Here is a 22939-nt window from a genome sequence, read left to right as displayed (position 1 = left end):
GCATACAAATTTACAACACAAAATACATTACCTTTCACTCAATAATCTATCATTTTAAATAATAGTCAATGAACAGAATGTAAAGAATATTACAATATTTAAAATAGATAAATGACTATATTAAGTGTAACACAATGCCATATATTAACAAAATACTTTTGAATTTTAAAACTCAACTCAAAGATAGTTTCCTTTCATCTCCTAAATGTGAAAATTTAATTATAGCAATACTGCTAGGCAGCAATAGGAAGAGACTGAAAACATATAAAATTAACTGTGCAACTGCACTACATGTTCAAGAGTGTTTTAAAACCAAACCAAAACAGCCTTCAGGGCATATAGTAAATCATGTATTTCACTGTAGGATAGAAACTTAAACTAGAGCCAAAGAATATGATTTACTACCAGTATTTCCAGATTTCCCCACATCCTTCACTATACTGTGTGATGGTAGGATTTCATCTGGTAACTGTTCTAAAATTCTTACCTGAACGTTTTTTTTTTTTCCCCCTAGAATGATATTATCTTTCAAATTACACTCTAGAAGAATTCATCACTCTGGCAATGTATCATTAATCAAAGTAAAGAGTATAGCATTTTGGAATGGATGGCACCTTGTAAAAGTTAAGGTCCAAGAGCAAAAGTTTCCATTTGGTTAGAAAAATGAGGTACTTTATGGTAGTATCAGTGTTTCAAACAGTAACTACCATTGTCATCCCAATTGCGAGCTATTCAGCAATAAATATTAATGATCCTGTTGACATAGCCCTACCTTCTTATGTGATCCAGAAGTTTCAGCTCAAGGAAGTTCACACATAGTTTTATACTTATGTTACTTGGCAAGTTTGAAAAAGGTGGGAAATCTCTCCTTTCATACTTCTAGCTTCATTTACTTTCCAGTTGTAAAAATTTAGGAGAGATTTATTGCAAACCCAGTTTTGCATAAAAAACTGAAGATTCTAGACTCTGCAGAAGAGTTCTATAATTTCATGTGACTTCTCTTTACAAATAACTATGAACATACACCCATACATACACACATACAGAGAAACACAAATTGTCAAAGAAGAACTTCAGAAACATCATAAACCTATTGGTGGCAGTGACTGTTGAATATGGTTTGGGACTTTAATAGATGAAATAACTTTAGGAAGATCAAGTTATATATTAAATTTACCTGTTAATAAGTACAACTTAAAAAAAAAAGTACAACTTATAACGTTTTATATATAAGTGAAAAATAAATTTAAATTAAAAAACTTGAATTTAAAAAATAAACTTGATTCAAATTTTTAGAAATTAAGTACATATAAATAATTTCTTTAAAAAAAAAAAAAAGAACATGACTTTTGAAAACACCTCCTTCTCATTTGGGAATATTTTCCCAAGCACAGTTTGTTCTGGTTTCTTTGATGGGCGTTACCTCACATGCAGGTGGGAAAAGGGGGGATGATATCTGCATAACTCTGGAGTCCTATTAGTTCTTAAGTTTTTCTTTTCCAGCATTTTATTGTTTTAAAGTAATCAGGAACAAGCTTTCTTACAGTTAAACCAAAACTTAGCAATAAATTAAGACAATAAAAAAAGATGGAAATCTATAGAAATGCCTCCTCTTAGTACAAGTTCTGTGATTATTTTAATGGCTTCACTGAGTTGATGTACCTAGCAAGATGAGTACAGATAAGAAATTGCAGACACCTCATCCCCATTCAAAACAACTGATTAATAAGGGAGACTAAATCTTAATACAGGTTTTGTTTTGAAATTCCAGTTGTTATGATTTCTGTTAGAAAGCAAGTCTTGCAGTATCTACATCACAGAGAAGGAAGTCCTCAGCGTGAATACTAGGGTTTTAACTAGGATTGCCAACTCGTTTTGTTGGAGTTCCCAAAACAAAGTACCATAGGATTTAAATGACCTTCCCTGAACCCTAATTTTTCTTTCAAATCTCATGAATTAGGTGGGGAATTTTCCAGAATGAAAAGATATTTAGGAATCATGTATGTTTAATCAGCAACACACATGTACTAAAGAATTATGCTTTAGTTTTTAGTAAAATAAACTTTTTAAAAAATTAAATCTCATCAAAACATTGTTCAAGATTTATTTGTTAAAAAAAAAACACTACAGATAATCTTAGTACAAATTTATTCCCTAAAAATAAACTTACTCAACTCTGAATTTTCTATGAAGCTTAAAAAGAGAGATATCCATAAGTGATTTGATCAAAGGTTTCATCTAATCTACTATTAGGAACAGAAGGAAAAAAGAAAAAGTTAACTTTGGGCCAGGAAGAAAAAGTACAAAGTTGAAAAGAAAGAAAAAGGCAGGAATTTCCATAAAGCAGACGACAGGAAAAGACAGAATTTGAGGAAATTTTTCTATATAAATTCATAAAGAAACAAGAGAAAACTAAATATTTATACTGGTGAAAGAAAATTGTGATGGGGGAGACTCACAGCAGAATCATGTCTTAAATCCAGTTCTGTTCATCATATTTATAAAAAACAGATATGGTATTTGCATGAGTAGTACAACAAATCAATGGTATAGAAATAGCTACTTACTGTGCACTTATTGCAAGCTAGACAGAAATCAAATCCTGGAAGTGTAAAATTCATGTGGCTGAAGTTTATTGCTTATTCCAGCAAACTATAACTTTAAGCAGAACTTAAGAGATTCTTAGATTTACCTTTCCTGTAAAGGTCTGATTTTTATCAGTTTTTATTAATCAATGATTTATACATTATTATGCCTCCTTGATACACAGAGAAAATAAAAATGAGCAATTTCATTTGTAAATGAAATTTATTGTTCAATAAATGATGCCAAATATAACTAATATAAACTAATCTGGATTGATATTAGTACAATCATAAAATAACATCTGAAAATATTGAATAAGACACATGCAAAATCCAGTTAAAATATTTTAAAATAAGACAAGATAACCATTATGTAATAGCTTGAAAAGTAATGTATCATCAAAAATTTTCATTACCTGATGTCAAGGAAAATAGCATGATTTAGAGATAAATAATTGTGCCTTTTAAATTTGATTATAATTATAAAAAATTCTACTTAGCAATCTTAAAAGTGAGCAAGGATAGCAAAAAAGCCACACAGGAAATTCACACCTGCACTCTTGCTTTCTACTTGCAGTTTTGATGCCATATAATTATGCACTATATTAATTATCTTAGCAAGTACTTACTATTGTTTTCAACTAATATTACATGTATAATTCATCTAGATGAGTTGGCTGTTCTCAGCGATTATTCCTATTTGAGCTACATGAAGAACAAATGATTTTATATGCAATGATTTGAATAACAGATTTTTCAACATAGAGGGGAAAACTCACAAACAAATAGCAATCAAAAATTTGCCATATTTGGCTTTTAAACATAGTATTGCTCCTGCATCACAATTGGACAATTTTACCCCATAAAGACCAAATGAAACATAAAATATAGCAAACAAAACTACTGTAAAACTTCCCAAACTCCCTGGGAAAAAATTGTGAGCCAACATAGGGAGCACCTGCAAATTATAAAGGTTCCTCAAATATCCCAACATCAATATCATTGGGAGTAAAGTTCAGACATTTTGTTTAGACTAATGACCTTTACAGTCCCCTCCAAATTTGATATTCTATTATTCTTTATCTGGATTAGGAGGAAGTCAGTATTTTTAAAACATACTCTGATAAATTGAGCTCTAAAACTTTAATTCACCATTTTATATCAAAAGCCTTCCAAAATATGTATTACTATGCCACTCTTGAAAACAGTCCTAAGTACATAATGCCATATTGTCAACTACAGGCACTATGTTGACCAGCTGATCCCCAGGGCTTATTCATTTTGGTAACTTTGACTTCATACCCATTGAATAATCATCCCCCCCAATTCTTCTCCCTCTTCTCCATCAGCAACACTATTCTATTTCTGCTTCCGTAAGGTTGACTAATTTAGATATCTCATAGAAGTGGAATTATGCAATATTTGTCCTTTTGTACCTTACTTATTACACTTAGCATGTTTTCTAGGTTCACGTTAAGTATTTTTACCACATGCACACATAGCACATGCACACAACGAAGGGACACAGGAAACTTGTAGAGGTAATAGATATGTTTATTGCCATAATTGTAATGATGATATGTCAAAATCTATCATTTTTATACAGTAAGTGCAAGTTTTTATTTCAATTATACCCAATAAAACTGTGGGGGAAAAATTCCTGAAATATAATAGTAATCTTTTCAGTAATTCTTTGGATTCATGATCATTAATGTAATTTAGTTTTCTAGGCATTTAATGTAAATGATGTAGGCATAGGTTTGAATTTCTACTAATATTTCATCCTGATTAATAATGCTTGATGTAAGTAGCACCTGCTATAAGGAGAGTACTTCAATGTCTGTTGTTAACTTCAGAGTTCTGAGTTACATATATGAGTTCTAAAATATCCCCGTTAACACAAACTTCACAGGCACACACCCCTCTATCTTTGAGATTGATTTAGGCCATCTCTGATTGATTCAGGTCTTATACTTTAGCTAAGCTCTCTATTGTATTTGTTAGTCTGTACGTGCTTTTATATGTATATAAAGTACATATATATGTACATATATACTCCCTAAATTATTTATGTTCTCACCACCTCTTTACCAATGTTGCAATCACTTTGGAATACAGTCTGACAGTTCCCCAGTCAATAATAGAGTGACCATATAATTTAGTATTTCTACTACCAGTGATCTAGTCAAGAAAAATTAAAGCCATAAGTGCATGCAAAATTGTATACAAATATTCATAACAGCATATTCATAGTAGTCAAAAATGGAAACCACCTAAATATCTATTACACAGTGAATGAATGAATTATGTGTTATATCCATACAATGGAATGTCATTGGATCCCAAAAATAAATGCAATACTGAAATGTGGTACAACATGAAAGAACCTTGAAAACATTAAGCAAGTAAAAGAAGACATTCATAAAAGACTATATATATATTATTCCTTTGTTATAGAGTACTCAATATAGTTTAATCTATAGAGAAAGTAGATTAGCAGATGCCAAAGGATGGGGGGAAGGATCAGATAATGGGAAGATGAGGATGGTAGCAAAAGGGTATGAAGTGGAGTGTTTTTTTTGGTTTGAGTTTTTTTTTTTTTTTTTTTTTTTTGGTGGGGGGAGTACCAGAGGTTGAACTCAGGGGCCTGCAACCACTGAGTCACATCCTCAGCCCTATTTTGTATTTTATTTAGAGATAGGGTCGCACTGAATTGCTTATCACCTCACCATTGCTGAGGCTGGCTTTGAACTCTCAATCTTCCTGCCTCAGCCTTCCAAATTACTAGGACTACAAGCACGTGCCACCATGCCCGGCTGCTTTTTTGTTTTTTGTTTTTTGTTTTTTTTGAGGTGACATAATGTTCAAAAATGAATTGTGCTGATAGTTTACATATCTGTGAATATGCTAAAATCCACTTAATTATACACTTTGAATAAATGTATGGTATATGAATGATATCTTAATAAAGCAATTTTTCAAAAAATCTTGTAACAATTCCTGGGCAAGTGTTTTTCATTGATTTTTGGGTGTCTCATCAGTCTATTTTTTGAAATTCTAATCAAAGATTTAAGGGCACTCTGACCAGGAGGTCTGCACCAGTTAACTAAACATTCAAATTCTCAATCCTCTATTGGCATCTGTCTATTCAGAAGGACAAGGGCAGGAATATCAGCTGGCAAGCAAGCAAGCAGCCCTTGTTCATTTTTGGTGGGAGTCTTGCAGGAGTTAAGGAAGAGGAACAGCTCATATAGTGAAGAGTATAGCTGGTTCAGAATTTTTATTTCCCACCAGGGCCCATCTTAATATCATGGTTTCCAAAATCTCACAGTAGATGTGCTAATTACAAAGTGCATTACACTCAGAGAGCTCTTTTCACCCAAAGTATGCATAGTTTTTCTGTTCAGACAAAATTTGCCAATCAGATGTTTTACTGACCATTAAGTGTATTGCCTGGGAAACTTTTTCTGCTTCCCAGAAAAAGAGCTAGAAAGTCAGCTAAAGCTCAAACTCTGAAGCTTAAGAGGAATAGCTTTTGTCTTAACGTAAACATGGCACATTAACATAAATTATTTTAACTAATATTTGATCAATAAATTCTTAAGATTTCAAAATTAAAAGACAGTCAAACTTTGTAAGCTAAATCATAATTTTAAGTCATCTCAGAAGCTTGATCATATCATTAGAGACCCATTCATATTTTAATTCATTTAAATATTGATTCAAACAGATCAGGTACAGACACTGAGAATCAAGTGGTGAACAAGACAGAAATAATCTTTCTAACATGATTTGAAATTTATCAGAAGTACAAAAGAATGAAGTTGAAAAATTAAAAAATTCTTAGAGGTAAATGAGAACAAAGAAACATCATATCAAAATCTTTGGGACACTATGAAAGCAGTACTTAGAGGAAAATTTATTTCATGGAGCGCATTCAATAAAAGAAGTAAAAATCAACAAAGAAACAACCTAACACTTCAGCTCAAAGCCCTAGAAAAAGAAGAACAGACCAACACCAAAAGTAGTAGAAGACAGGAAATAGTTAAACTCAGAGCTGAAATCAATGAAATTGAAACAAAAGAAACTATACAAAAAATTGACAAAATAAATAGTTGGTTCTTCGAAAAAATAAACAAAATTGATAAACCCTTAGCCACTCTAACAAAGAGAAGACGAGAGAAAACCCAAATCACCAAAATTCGGAATGAACAAGGAAATATCACAACAGACACGATTGAAATACAAAACATAATTAGAAGCTATTTTGAAAATCTATATTCTAACCAAATAGAAAATTTCGAAGACATCAACAGGTTTCTGGAGACATATGAATTGCCTAAATTGAACGAGGAGGACATACACAATTTAAATAGAACAATTTCAAGTAATGAAGTAGAAGAGGTCATCAAAAGCCTACCAACAAAGAAAAGTCCAGGACCTGATGGGTTCTCAGGCGAGTTCTACAAAATCTTTAAAGAAGAGCTCATTCCAATACTTCTCAAAGTATTCCATGAAATAGAAGAGGAGGGTACCCTCCCAAACTCATTCTATGAAACCAATATTACCCTGATACCCAAGCCAGACAGAGATAAATCGAGGAAAGAAAATTTCAGACCGATATCATTAATGAACATTGACGCAAAAATTCTCAATAAAATTTTAGCAAATCGCATAAAAAAATATATTAAAAAGATAGTGCACCATGATCAAGTGGGTTTTATCCCAGGGATGCAAGGTTGGTTCAACATCTGGAAATCAATAAATGTAATTCACCATATCAATAGACTTAAAGTCAAGAATCACATGATTATTTCAATAGATGCAGAAAAAGCATTTGATAAAATACAACACCCTTTCATGCTCAAAACACTAGAAAAAATAGGGATAGTGGGAACATTCCTTAACATTGTAAAGGCCATCTATGCTAAGCCCATGGCTAATATCATTCTAAACGGTGAAAAACTGAAAGCATTCCCCCTAAAAACTGGAACAAGGCAGGGATGCCCTCTTTCACCACTCCTATTCAATATCGTTCTTGAGACTCTAGCCAGAGCAATTAGACAGACCAAGGAAATTAAAGGAATACGAATAGGAAAAGAAGAACTCAAACTATCCCTATTTGCGGATGATATGATTATATACTTAGAGGAACCAGGAAATTCCACCAGAAAACTGTTAGAACTCATAAGTGAATTCAGTAAAGTGGCAGGTTACAAGATCAATGCTCATAAATCCAATGCATTTTTATACATAAGTGAGGAATCCTCAGAAAGAGAAATTATGAAAACTACCCCATTCACCATAGCATTGAAAAAAATAAAATACTTGGGAATCAATCTCACAAAAGCGGTAAAAGACCTCTACAATGAGAACTACAGAACACTAAAGAAAGAAATCGAAGAAAACCTTAGAAGATGGAAAGATCTCCCATGTTCTTGGATAGGCCAAATTAATATTGTCAAAATGGCCATACTACCAAAAGTGCTATACAGATTCAATGCAATCCCAATTAAAATCCCAATGACGTACCTTACAGAAATAGAGCAAGCAATCATGAAATTCATCTGGAAGAATAAGAAACCCAGAATAGCTAAAGTAATCCTTCGCAGGAAAAATGAAGCAGGGGGTATCGCAATACCCGAACTTCAACTTTATTACAAAGCAATAGTAACAAAGACGGCATGGTACTGGTACCAAAATAGACAGGTAGATCAATGGTACAGAATAGAGGACACGGACACAAACTTAAATAAATACAACTTTCTAATACTAGACAAAGGCGCCAAAAATATGCAATGGAGAAAAGATAGCCTCTTCAACAAATGGTGCTGGGAGAATTGGAAATCCATATGCAACAGAATGAAACTAAACCCATATCTCTCACCCTGCACAAAACTCAACTCAAAATGAATTAAGGACCTCGGAATCAGACCAGAGACTCTGCAGATTATAGAAGAAAAAGTAGGTCCCGATCTTCAACATGTCCGCCTAGGACCAGACTTCCTCAACAGGACTCCCATAGCACAAGAAATAAAAGCAAGAATCAATAACTGGGATAGATTCAAACTAAAAAGCTTTCTCTCAGCAAAGGAAACTATCAGTAATGTGAAGAAAGAGCCTACAGAGTGGGAGAATATCTTTGCCAATCATACTTCAGATAGAGCACTAATCTCCAGAATCTATAAAGAACTCAAAAAACTCTACACCAACAATACAAATAATCCAATCGACAAATGGGCTAAGGAAATGAACAGACACTTCACAGAAGAAGATGTACAAGCAATCAATAAACATATGAAAAAATGTTCAACATCTCTAGTAATAAGAGAAATGCAAATCAAAACCACCCTAAGATTCCATCTCACCCCAATTAGAATGGCGATTATCAAAAATACAAGCAACAGGTGTTGGCGAGGATGTGGGGAGAAAGGTATACTCATACATTGCTGGTGGGGCTGCAAATTAGTGCAGCCACTCTGGAAAGCAGTGTGGAGATTCCTTAGAAAACTTGGAATGGACCCTCCATTTGACCCAGCTATCCCACTCCTTGGCCTATACCCAAAGGATCTAAAATCAGCATACTACAGAGATACAGCCACATCAATGTTCATAGCTGCTCAATTCACAATAGCCAGACTATGGAACCAACCTAGATGCCCTTCAATTGATGAGTGGATAAAGAAACTGTGGTATATATACACAATGGAATATTACTCAGCCATAAAGAATGACAAAATTATGGCATTTGCAGGCAAATGGATGAAATTGGAGAATATCATGCTAAGTGAGATAAGCCAATCTCAAAAAGCCAAGGGACAAATGATATTGCTAATAAGTGGAGGATGACACATAAAGGGGGGGAGGGAAGGGTTAATGTTAGGGTTAGAGTTAGGGTTAGGGAGGGGGGCAAGTATGGAGGAAGAAAGTACTGCATAGAGGGTAAAGAGGGGTGGGAGGGGTGGGGGGAAGGGAAAAAATAACAATGAATCAAACAACATTACTGTATGTGGATTTATGATTACACAAATGGTATGCCTTTGCGCCATGTACAAACAGAGAGGCAACATGTATCCCATTTGTTTACAATAAAAGAAAAAAAAAGAAAAAAAGAAAAAAAAAAAACACTAGAGAAAATTGGGGTAGTGGGAACATTCTTTAATATTGTAAAGGCCATCTACGCTAAGCCCATGGCCAATATCATTCTAAATGGTGAAAAACTGAAAGCATTCCCCCTAAAAACTGGAACAAGGCAGGGATGCCCTCTTTCACCACTTCTATTCAATATCATTCTTGAGACCCTAGCCAGAGCAATTAGACAAACCAAAGAAATTAAAGGGATATGAATAGGAAAAGAGGAACTCAAACTATCCCTGTTTGCTGATGACATGATTATATATTTAGAGGAACCTGGAAATTCCACCAGAAAACTCTCAGAACTCATAAGTGAATTCAGTAAAGTAGCAGGTTACAAGATCAATGCTCATAAATCCAATGCATTTTTATACATAAGTGATGAATCTTCAGAAAGAGAAATTAGGAAAACTACCCCATTCACAATAGCCTCGAAAAAAATAAAATACTTGGGAATCAATCTCACAAAAGAGGTGAAAGACCTCTACAATGAGAACTACAGAACACTAAAGAGAGAAATTAAAGCAAACCTTTGAAGATGGAAAGATCTCCCATGTTCTTGGATAGGCAGAATTAATATTGTCAAAATGGCCATACTACCAAAAGTGCTATACAGATTCAATGCAATTCCAATTAAAATCCCAATGACATACCTTACAGAAATAGAGCAATCAATCATGAAATTCATCTGGAAGAATAAGAAACCCAGAATAGCTAAAGCAATTCTCAGTAGAAAGAGCGAAGCAGGGGGTATCGCAATACCAGATTTTCAACTCTATTACAAAGCAATAGTAACAAAAATGGCATGGTATTGGTACCAAAATAGACAGGTAGATCAATGGTACAGAATAGAGGACATGGACACAAACCCAAATAAACACAATTTTCTCATACTAGACAAAGGGGCCAAAAATACGCAATGGAGATAAGATAGCCTCTTCAACAAATGGTGCTGGGAAAACTGGAAATCCATATGCAACAGAATGAAAATAAATTCCTATCTCTCACCCTGCACAAAACTCAACTCAAAATGGATCAAGGACCTTGAAATCAGACCAGAGTCCCTGCATCTTATAGAAGAAAAAGTAGGTCCAAACCTTCAACTTGTTGGCTTAGGATCAGACTTCCTTAACAGGACGCCCATAGCACAAGAAATAAAAGCTAGAATCAACCACTGGGATAGATTCAAACTAAAAAGCTTTCTCTCAGCAAAGGAAACTATCAGTAATGTGAAGAGAGAGCCTACAGAGTGGGAGAATATCTTTGCCACTCATACTTCAGATGGAGCGCTAATTTCCAGAATCTATAAAGAACTCAAAAAACTCTACACCAAGAATACAAAGGATCCAATCAATAAATGGGCTAAGGAAATGAACAGACACTTCACAGAAGAAGATGTACAAGCAATCAACAGATATGTGAAAAAATGTTCAACATCTCTAGTAATAAGAGAAATGCAAATCAAAAGTACCCTAAGATATCATCTCACCCCAATTAGAATGGTGATTATCAAGAATACAAGCAACAATAGGTGTTGGCGAGGATGTGGGGAAAAAGGTACACTCATACATTGCTGGTGGGGTTGCAAATTAGTGCAGCCACTCTGGAAAGCAGTATGGAGATTCCTCAGAAAGCTTGGAATGGAATCACCATTTGACCCAGCTATCCCACTCCTTGGCCTATACCCAAAGGACTTAAAATCAGCATACTACATAGATACAGCCACATCAATGTTCATAGCTGTTGAATTCACAATAGCCAGATTGTGGAACCAACCTAGATGCCCTTCAGTTGATGAATGGATCAAAAAACTGTGGCATATATATACAATGGAATATTACTCTGCCATGACGAATGATAAAATTATGGCATTTGCAGGCAAATCAATGAAATTGGAGGATATCATGCTAAGTGAGATAAGCCAATCTCAAAAAACTAAAGGACGAATGATCTCGCTGATAAGCGGATGAGGACATATAAGGGGGGGTTTGAGGTGTTAGTGTTAGGGTTAGGGTTAGGTTTAGGGTTAGGGATAAGGAGGGTGGTAAGAATGGATGAAGGAAGGACTGTATAGAGGGAAAAGAGGGGTGGGAGGGGTGGGGGGAAGGGAAAAAATAACAGAATAAATCAAACAATATTGCCCTATGTAAATTTATGATTTTTAATTAAAATAAATAAATAATATAAAAAAGAATTGGTGGCAACTAGAACTCTAACACATTTGAAATGTGAATTACCGTTCACATTAGAAAAGTTTAGTAGTTTCTCACAAAGATAAACAGGTACTTACCATATGATCCAGTCACCCCAGTCCCAAGTGTTTACCCAGGGGATTAAAAACATATACCCAAACAAAAACCTGTACACAAATATTTGTTAAAAATGTAGTCATAATTGCCCCAGACTGGAAGCCAGCAGGGTGTTCTTTGACACATGAATAGATAAATTATGACAAGTCACAATGATGTATGAATACTCCACAAGAGAAAAGAATGAACATTAATTTCCACAAGAACATGAATGAACTTTAAATGCATTTTGGTATATGAGGGACACAAAGGTATATATTATGTGTCCTTTGGAAAAATGTAAATTTATAAGGATGGAAAACATATACTAATGGTTGGCATTGACTGAATAAGGAACTTTGATTACAAAGGAGGAGCAAATGTTGATTTTGGAGGTGATGGTCTTCTCAGTTTGGTATTTTGGTAGGCACCTGACTTTATGCATTGATGAAAAAAAATATAGAACTATACACCCTGAGTTTAATCTATTCAAATTTTAAAAATCAATCAGAATGTTGGCAGACCCACGGCAAGGCATAAACACTGAGAAGGTGATAGGATAGGAAAGAAATGAGCACCATGCTTCAAGTAATGTTGGGAAACAGGGTCTGGATGGACATGGCAGGCCAAAGATAAAAGGCACACTTCACAATGCTGCATTCAGTAAATTTGTTTCTCAGTGATATCAATAATTCTGAGTAGCAAATTAATTTACTTTATACATAATTAAAGCCAGGCTTCTCATTATAGGTAAAAGACATTTCGAGTAAGTGAAGGAAAAATTCTAAATGAATTACGCAGAGCTAATTTGAAAACAGTGGTACAAGGGTGAAGTCAGGCTACTTTAACAGGTATCCAAATAGATAGGTACAGAGATCGATATAGACATTTGTGTACACCGTCTTAGTGGGTCCTAACTCTGGTAAGACCTTCTTCAGAGAAGGTCTAGAATTTGTGACACGTGAATAGTAATGAGCCCAGAGTCCAGATCTTGGTTTCTGAATCCATTCTCCAGCAAGAGAAATGACAATTCTCTGGACAAGTGGCTCCTGGGCTATGACAGGAAAATCAGCTGCCAGAAAAATAAAGAGATACTCAAAGCAAATTAACCAAGAACAAACAAGAAAGAATGAGGTCATGTTGAAAGAACAGAGGGCTCAACCTAACAGAGCTCTTAATAGCCAAAGTAGGAACAATTTGAGTCACAAAATAAATAATAATTATATTTGATATTAATCTATAAAACAAGTACCATGAATAGATCCCCTACTGAGAACATTCTGTGAAACAAATGACAAGTACCCTTCAACGGGTCAGGGTCACAAAAGACCAGGAATACAGAGGAAGACAGAAAAACTGTAATGAATAAGGAGGTATGACAAAAATGTAAGCACGGGGGCTGGATAATGGAGCAGGATCAGTGAAGACAAGGATAAAATCCAAACAAACTCTATACTTCAATCAATCATATTGTACCAATGTTTATTTATTGGTTTTAATAAATGCAAATGGTTATGTAAGACGTGTTACCATTAGGGAAGCTAAATGAAAGATAGCAAGAATCCTTTGTAAAATTTTATGGTTTGACTGTCTTATTTCAAATTGAAAAAAAAAAATTACAAGAGAGAACATCTGCAACATTATAAAACAGTTGAAGGGTCATGGTGGTACAAACATTGCTCTCTTAATGGAAGACTGAATTTAAGTCTGCAAGGATACCACAGAGAAACTAGAGAAGAGAAACTAGATTGGTTCTGTGGACATAATGGGCAGAACTAGGATCAAAAAACTAGCTGAAGCCAGGAGCAGTGGCATGCACCTGTATTCCCAGTGGCTAGGCAGACTGAGAAAGGAGGTTCTTGAGTTCAAAGCCAGCCTCAGCAAAAGCAAGGCACTAAGCAACTCAGTGAAACCCTGTCTCTAAATAAAATAAAGAATAGGACTGGGGATGTGGTTCAGTGGCTGAGTGCTCCTGAGTTCAATCCCTGGCTCCCCGCCCCCCAACCAAAAAATAATCTAGCTGGAGACAGAATAAGGCTCACTAGGAAATATAACAGGCAGAATAGTCCAAATATGGGCAAATGAGTTTGAAGGTGAAGCAAGGAGTTGATCACCACCCCTCTGTTGTATTCTAGAAGCTCCTTCATCACCTTTGCTCCTCAATAATAGTCTGGATGAGTACTATGTACCAGATTCTTTTAAAGAGAATTTTTGTCTTAACTAGTTGACTCAGCATGATGGTCTTAACAAATAAGTTATAAAATAAGTTTTGCCCTGATTTACAGAGGAAGAAACGAACAGAGTCATGAAAAACCTACATTCTTTGTGATGAAACTCTGTAAGAGGGAGGGAACATCTGTAGCTTCTTACCACCACTAATAAATGTACATGTATGGGTACTGTCCATCTCTTGCTAGTTTGATCCATAATCATGTCATTTTGTGATGCTGTCTTATGTTGTTGTATGTAATTTTTGATTATTTGTTCTAGTATATATAAACAAATTTGATTTTTCTTTATTGAAAAAAAAAAATGGCCCATATACCCATGTCATCCACATCAGCATCACTTGGGAGCAAGCAGAAATTCAGAAATTCAGAATCTCAGGTCCCACCTTCAGAACTACTAAAGAAGAATTTTGTATTTTCTCACAGTTTCTAGGCACTTGGTAGGAATAATAAAGTGTGAATAGCTCTGCTTTAGGGCAAACTGAGCTCACAACCTTAAATGCACCTCCAAAATCTGAAGATCCATGGGCCTTAGATGATGGCACAATTACAGATGACTATACCATGCATTCATTCATCATTTTGGCTTAACATTTTAATAGTTTAATTTTTAAACAATTTATGAAATGGTGTATCAGATAATAGTCTGAATTAAATGCATTTGGCTAATATTAATAAAATTATAGAATTAAAGGTTCAATTAACTTAATAGTATATTCTAAAAAGAGCCTCAGACATATATGTTAATGTAAAAAACCTAACAGTAATATCTTTTCAAAGTAATCTTGCACTTACTGCAGTACTTATTATTATTGCTATTATTCTTAAATTCTATACTGTGCTTGTGTGATGTTCCCATTTCTCAAGGCAATTTCTAAATAAATTCATCATATACACAAATATAATTAAAAATTTTATTGGAACAGCAGAAACTTCACTGGGCTTTAATATTATTTTAAAATTATTTATGAAATATGGAACACACATATAAAATTGCTACAGAAAGGTATATAACAAGCAAGAAACATAAATAACTTTTGTATATCCTAGTAACAATATTGAAAATTTAGAAAATACCTCCTGTGTTTTTTAAGCCATAATTTTTCCATATAGGATAGACTATCTTCTTTAAATTCAATATTTAGTGGTTCTCTCCAAATTTTTAGAGTAGTTTGTACTTCACATTCTTCCAATGAGTCTACAAAAATAAAAGCAATGTGCATAATTAATTCAACCATGTTTATAAATCACTAGATCTTTCCCTTCTCTCAGGATACAGAACCTCATTTTTGAGGCTAAGGTGCTTTGACATTTATCTATATAATCAAGAGTTTAAGGTATATAGTATGAAAGGATTAAATATTGTTGATTTAAACAATGACTGTACAGACTATTTTCTTCAATAATCACTTGAAATGAAAGGTTCTTATGGTCACAAGATTTTTTTAAAGAAACCAACTCTTTAAAATAAACTGATACATTGTACATTCTACACACACTAAATGTATTATGGTCACTGTCAATAATATTTACATATTATGAGAAGTAGGAAATAAATAATTCAGAACGACATCTGGAGGAAGACAACTGTTCTTGTGAATTTATGCCTACATAGTAATTTACTTTCAGATGCTTAACTTATCTCTGAAGTACTACTATTATGGTTTGGATATGAGGTGTCCCCCAAAAACTCATATGTGAGACAATGCAAGACGGTTCAGAGGAGAAATGATTGGGTTCTAAGAATCTTAACCCAATTAGTGATTTAATCCCCTGATAGGGATTAACTGAGTGGTTAACAGAAGTGGTAGGGTGTGGCTGGAGGAGACTGGAATTGGGGCGTGGCTTTCAGGTATATATTTTGCATCTGGAGAGTGTCTCTCTCCGCTTCCAGATGATGGAAATGGCTTCCCTCTGCCACACTCTCCAGCTATGATGTTCTGCCTCACCTGGAGTCCTGAAGAATGGAGCTGGCCTTCTATGGGCTAAGACCTCTGAAATTGAGAGAGCCCTCCAATAAATTTTTCCTCTTCTATAATTGTGTTGGTCAGATCATTTAGTCACAGCAGCAAAATAGCTGAGTAAAACAAGTATTACACCAAAACTCACTATTCAGAGTTTTTAAAACTGATAAAGATTTCTGGGGATAAGAATGGTATATAATCCAGGATTACTAGTCTCTCCATCTTTCTATAGATTTCCTCTCTCTCCAGGCTTGATCATCATATGAGGGAATATGTAGGAGGAGAGGAAAGGGAAATAGTAAAATGGAAGAAAAAATATTTCTAAACATATTTCCTCTAAAACTAGAAGGTAGTCCCAATCTCATGCTATATATGCTAATCATTAGTTTCCAAAAGAGCCCAAAAGAATGTAAGTTACTTGAATTCTATTTTTTTCCCAAGGAGTACAGCAGTATTGAAGAAACCCATGAAGGAAGTTCTGAGAAAGACCAATCAGAATCCATCAAACTTAAAGAGCAAAAGTTAAGAAGAATATGACCAAGTCAGGGGAAAGGAGAGGACTCCTTTCCAGGGTAAAGCAAAAGGCCCTCTCAAGGTCCCTTTGGACTTTTCAAACCAAAAGAAAAAGAAAGAAAGCAAGAGAGAGAGGGAGGGAAGGATGAAGGAAGGGAGGGAAGAAGCTTCTGAAATTAAATCAAAGTAGAAATCAATAACAAGAAAACTTGGATATTTAAAGCTCACTACTAAGTTAAATAGCCAAGGAACATATGAAAAGACACACAATGTCATTTGTAGTAAGAGGTGCATAAATGAAATATACAGTATTGTCTTCATCAGGTTAGCAAAAATGTTTTAACCCAGCAACTTCACATGTTGGTGATAATGGAAGGTGATCAAAATATTTCAGATGGGAGCACAAGTTAGTACAAATACTTTGCAAAATAATTCAGCTTTAACTCAAGTAGAGTGGAGGGCATGCACACTGATGACCCAGTTATTTTCCTCCCAGGTATCCCTAGATGTCTGTGCAGAGAAGAACTGTACAAGAAATTTCGTAACAGTATCTTTTGTCATGGTGAAAACAGGAAAAATTCCAAACAATCATCAACACTTGAACAGGAAAGAGCACTGTACATTCATATAATGGGACACTATAAAGCAGTGAAAATGAATGATATACAACTATGCACATCTTCATGGGTGATAATAACACAAGACTGAGTGAAATTAGCAAGTCAAAAGAATATGTACACCATAATTCTTTTTACATAATGTTCAAAGATATGCAAAATTAACATATTTTTAGTTAACTTCAAGGGAGTGAAGGGAATCAAAAATCACAAAATTCCTGTTAGTGGTGACATTAGAAAAGAATGAAGAGGGTGGGAAAAGTGGTGGTCCAGTGGAATGGTTGTTGTGTTCTACTTTTTAGCCTAGTGGAAGATTCATAGGCAGTGTTGATTTTTGTCCATAAACTATATAAATTTTTATACAGGCTCTTTTTATCTACTTAATATATAGAACCTATCATGACAAGAAAAACATCTACATATACACACAACACACACACTCTTGTCATCAATCACATATACATAATATTCTAGAGCCAAAAACATTATTTCGTGTCACTGTAAGCCCTCATCTTGATTTCTCCACAGAAACCGTACTGCTGACCTCATTTCCTTAGTGCAGGCACTATCCTTCACTGCTTAAGATCATACCATATCAGCCTTCCTCCTACACAAGCATCATGCTTCATCTTCTCTCCAGGCTTGCTTTCTTTCCCAGGCAACTGCGGCTATTCCTCCTACCTCTCGGAGTCTTGTGTTCCAGTACTTTCCCTTCCTCTCTAAGGTCGGTCATGAACACTCTCCTTCAGTTTCATGCACACTATGTACTCCATCACATAGCCTTCATCCAAACTTTTCTGTCCCCATTTTTTAACCCATTTTCTATTCCATAACTCAATTTCTTGGTCTCTTGGGAAGCCTTTTATAACCATTTGTGCCAGAATTGAAACCTGTCTAGAAAAATAATGCTTAAAAAGTTAATTTAGAGGATCAGATGAAGGGACCAACTTACAATTAAGTGGTAAAGTTGAGGGAATAAGTGAAAGACCCAGAGACTAAGAAGAGTGGAGAGCTGGTACCAACTCTAAGTTTGAAGAAACAGAAAAAGAGAACCATTGGGAAACAAACAAACACTGAAAGCAAAAACTGTGTAAAAGACCATCTGAGAAGTGTTTATAAGGACAGGATGCAACCACTATAAAACCGCAGCACACTCACAGGAGGGTGAGCAAATACTTCCCCCTCTGTTTTTACCCTCCAATATCCTTTTAGTGTTTCCAATTGACCAAACCCAATTTGGTCAATTGGAAGCCAGAGAGCAAAGTCAACCTCTGGAATACAGAGTAAAGCAGAAAAGGCTAAGAATGGATTTTAAGGGACACACTCAGAATGGCCACATAGTCTGCATCTTTTCTGTTTAAGCCCACATTTTTCTTTGCACACTTTTTTTTTTTTCAAGAAAAAAATAATCTGTTGAAACCTAGTGAAAACAAGTTCCATAGTTACTGAGACCAAATGAAGGGGCCAACTTAAAATTAAGGAGAACTCAACTGAGTGATGCTCCCACCTAAGTCCTACATTATGTTTGGCACCACTGATGTACTTTATATAAGGTAAGAAGAAAAAGGGTGATGAAAAAGACGATTATTCAACACAATACTGAGTTGCTATGGACTCCATTTTCATAGGTGGTTTGAAGACCAAATTGATTTAATTATAATAGCTTCCTTCCTCCATCACCCTTTCCAAGTTCACCTTACATTTTTTTAAGTTTGGTATAGTAACACAAATATTTATTCTCAAAGGACACAAGACCATCTAAGCCCTCTCCTCACTGGGTTGCCAGTTCCCCATTGAGCCTTCTTACTGTACACAACTCTAATCCATGCCACAGCAAACCCCCAGAGTCCATTTTCTCCAGGCTGTGTAGTAGCAGCACAGTGGTTTCTTTGGTAATTGTGCTCAGCCAACAAGTCCTGCATAGTGACTCTTCCTGACTTTCAATTCAGTGATGACTAGCCCCAAAGACCAGGAGTAGACTCACCTTCTGATTTAATGGAAGCATGACAAAATCTGTGGAATAAACACCTCCTGTAGGAAAAGCTGCCTAACCCTGGAGTTATAGTCTCCCAGACAGAACCATAGTGAACTTGACAAGTTCAGTGAATTCCATGGGTATTAGCTATACCTCCTTTATAATAAAATGAGTGTCATGATCTGAGGCAATGTTGTATAAGGATACCATGGTGATAAAGAAGGCTCCTGCTGGTAGATACAATGTAATCAGAGGAAGTAAATCCATATTTAAAATATGTGGCTTTCACAAGAGGACAAATAACTGACCCCATCATGACTGATCACCCTATAACAGACACTTTCTACTCTATATCTCCTCTTAGCATAATGCCACCAATCTAACTAGACAGCATCGTCTCTGTGCAATATCAAGGTCCTTTTGGACTACATAATGCTAGAAAGCATGGGAGTCATGTGGGTCTAGAATGAGAGTCTAACACATGGGAAAAAATCTATTTCTGATTATCTATTTTGATATGAATAGAAAATAATGCATTTACTAGGTCAGGACAGCAAACAAGAGCCCATGTGTCAAATGCGACCCATTGTCCTGTGGCAAAATTTCTGTTTGTAAATAGAGTTTGACTGGAACACAGCCACACTCACTCACTCTTGGATCACCTATGACTGTTGAAATGCTACCATGGCAAGGTTGAGTGGCTAAATAACTGACTGCCCGGCTCACAGGAAGAGTTTATGCTCTCAGGAAGTTCAGTGGCTGCTCCCCAATTGGAGAAAGTGCTGTTTTTCTCCTGTAAAGGCACAGTATATAAAAATCAACTGTGACTGGTATCTTCACCATGTGACCAAGTTGACATTCTCCCATACATTTGACTTTTGTGCCAAATAAGCAAGTTACTTGTGAATAATTTCTATAAAGCAGTATTTCTGCATCTTTCAAATATTTGATGATGACATTACACTCTACAATTCCCAGAATCTAGTATTACCTCAGGCATTTAGCATGGAATGTTGGGGGAGTAGGTAGGAGATTCTAGAATTTTCTACTTATGTACTGCTATAACAATCTTAAAGCTATAGGTCAATTAGGGATTCTTTCTGCTAACTAGTTAGACCGTAGTGATACTTAAGGTCTTGAGGGAAAAGCGTCAATTCAAAGTGACCCCTGTGAATTTCTGTGCATTACCTTTCTTTATTGTGTATTAGTCTGAGTAAGTAGCTATATGTTCAACTAGTGGGGTCATACAGTAAATACAGAGTATACATTGTGGCTACATTACAGGATACCTTAGGGACCAAGCTTCTTCCTCAGTTAAGGGGTTCCAGATCTGTAGATTGTTTAGGTCTGGCAGCATCATAAAACTGAACTAATATGGTGACCCAAGGTAGATCTCTGCCTATTAGAAATGAATTTTCTTTTCTACAGGTAAAACTGTAGGCTATATGACTTTTCCATTTCAATGTGCCCCAATTAGCAACTGAAATCTCTTCAAATTGAAACATTCTAATGATTACTACCCCATGTTTTGACAATTTCAACAGAACTTTGATGTGTATGTGCCAAAACCTAGACTTTACCATTTTCCAGGTTTCCGTTACGTCTTCAAAATCAGGCAATGCAATATCCCTCCACAATCATCTTTAGCCTACAGAGGCAAACCATAGCAAACCTTTCTAGGGATCATGGTGCCTAAAGACCTGCTAATTGGAAGATGGTCCCCTGGCTCTCATAGGGTTTAGTTAAGGGACACCTGAATAGGTTGCACATTATCAACTACAACATTCCTATCTCCAAAGCCAAAAGTCTTCCTTCCTCTACAATGTGAGAATTTTGACCTCTACTGTAAAATGAAGTCCAGACTGCAACTGACCAACTGGGCAGATCATCAGTGCCATTCCTGAAGTGCTTGAGTCAACAGATTAAGACCCAGGTCCTGTGTAAGCACATTTATAGTGATAAATTCAACCGGATTGAATCATACTTTTTAACATCTGTAGAAGTCATGCTACTTTGACTCAGTGAAGGCAATGGCAGAGCACTTCTCCCTCCAAGTTATGCAGATCATTTAATGGATTCTTTGATTTCCTTGTATACCACACATTCCAGAACAGGATGTGGCTGGGATTGCATACCACTTCTCCCCCAGCGTATGGTGTGTACTCAATATTTGCTCTAATATTTAAAACACTATTTGTACTCAAAGTAATAAAAAAGCAAAGAATACTCAAAGTAATAAAAAACAAAGAGATATTGACAGAAGATGACTAATAATTATTTCATAAGTGATGTTGGAAGCCAGGGATGATGATCATTTATTGTCTATCAAACCAAATTAGGTTAATGAGTTTGAAAATACACAGAAAGAGACACCTCATACACTCTCAGTGAGAATATAATTAACAGTAATCTTTTAGAGGATAATTTGATGCATCATCAAAATTTAATAAAACAAGTTACCACTGAGGTGCATTTCTACATCTACAAATTTATTTTAAGGTAATTGTGTAAGTGCACAATAGTTAAGATGGTTGTCATCTTAACTATTTCTTTTTCTTCTTTTATAATACTGAGATTCAGAAATAAAACATTCATCAGCAAAGATCTGGATAAATCATGACATATAGAGTATCATGTAACAGTTATGAATGATGATGAGTATCTCTCTCTCTCTCTCTATGAAGTTGCCCATGACACAATCACAGTAAAAACGCAAGTTAATTAGTAATACATGTAATGTTAACCCATATTTTTTCTCAAGAATGTGTGTGTGTTTGTGTGTATATATGTGCACAACTATGTCTAGTAAAAATTATGTGCCCAAAGTAATTTTTGATTAACTCTAGGTGGTAGAAGATTGGGTTAAGATTGGATTTTCTTCTTGGTAACTTTTTGTTACAATCAAATTTTCAAAAATAAATATTAGATTATTGTTATCATGCAGTTACTTACATTATGAAAATCAAATTTTGTAAATGGTTTTAAACTTCTGATCTGGGGATTTTTCAACACAGTACTGGTGCTATTTTAAATACTAGGTCCTTTAATGCATACAATTTAAAAGGTATTTCTACTGAAGACAATCTCAGAGCAGAAAAATTTAAAAATACATCAAATTGTGAAAATTACAAAAATAAAGTACAAAACTAACATGCTCAATGAGAATCAGGGTACACACTACTAAGAAGAAAGAATATGAATAAAGTCTTGAAACGCTAATTAAATTGAGGAAATGTGGGGAAAATGTTTTAAGGGAAGAGTGTTAGTGAAAAATCCAATTATGATTGGGGAGATAGTGTGTGATGCATAGGCATTAGAAATTACACTACAGAATAAAGGGGGAATAATCAGAACAGTTACTTCACTGGAAGAGAATGAAATTAAAAATAGTAAAACTGAATGCCTCTGTCAAGAAAGATGTAGGATTGAAATTTATTGTCTAACATTTTATATTCAATGAAAAAAATCAGCTAAAAGATACCATAAAATTCTGAGTAATAAAATTAATCAATTGAATATTTGAGCATATGATTTTTCTTAAATGATATTGGAAAATTCAAAGCAGAGATACTATATACTTAAGTCATCTAGATCCTCAGTGTCTAGGATATGGAAGTGAAGATCATTAAGAAAAC

The 22939-nt window shown here is 35.0% G+C and overlaps 1 protein-coding gene across 1 annotated transcript in view; it reads right to left on the bottom strand.

The window, feature by feature from the left end:
- ZBBX (zinc finger B-box domain containing) overlaps positions 1-22939 on the bottom strand; it is a 175089-nt gene that overhangs the window by 87637 nt on the left and 64513 nt on the right. The window contains exon 10 of the mRNA XM_079101028.1: positions 15313-15433. Coding sequence (XP_078957154.1) covers positions 15313-15433 — 121 coding nt within the window. The remainder of the gene's footprint in view (positions 1-15312; positions 15434-22939) is intronic.

Source organism: Sciurus vulgaris (genome assembly GCF_902686455.1).
Source record: "Sciurus vulgaris genome assembly, chromosome: 10".
NCBI lineage: Eukaryota > Metazoa > Chordata > Mammalia > Rodentia > Sciuridae > Sciurus > Sciurus vulgaris.
Note: the sequence above shows the minus strand (reverse complement) of the source record. Positions and strands in the feature narration are given on the sequence as shown.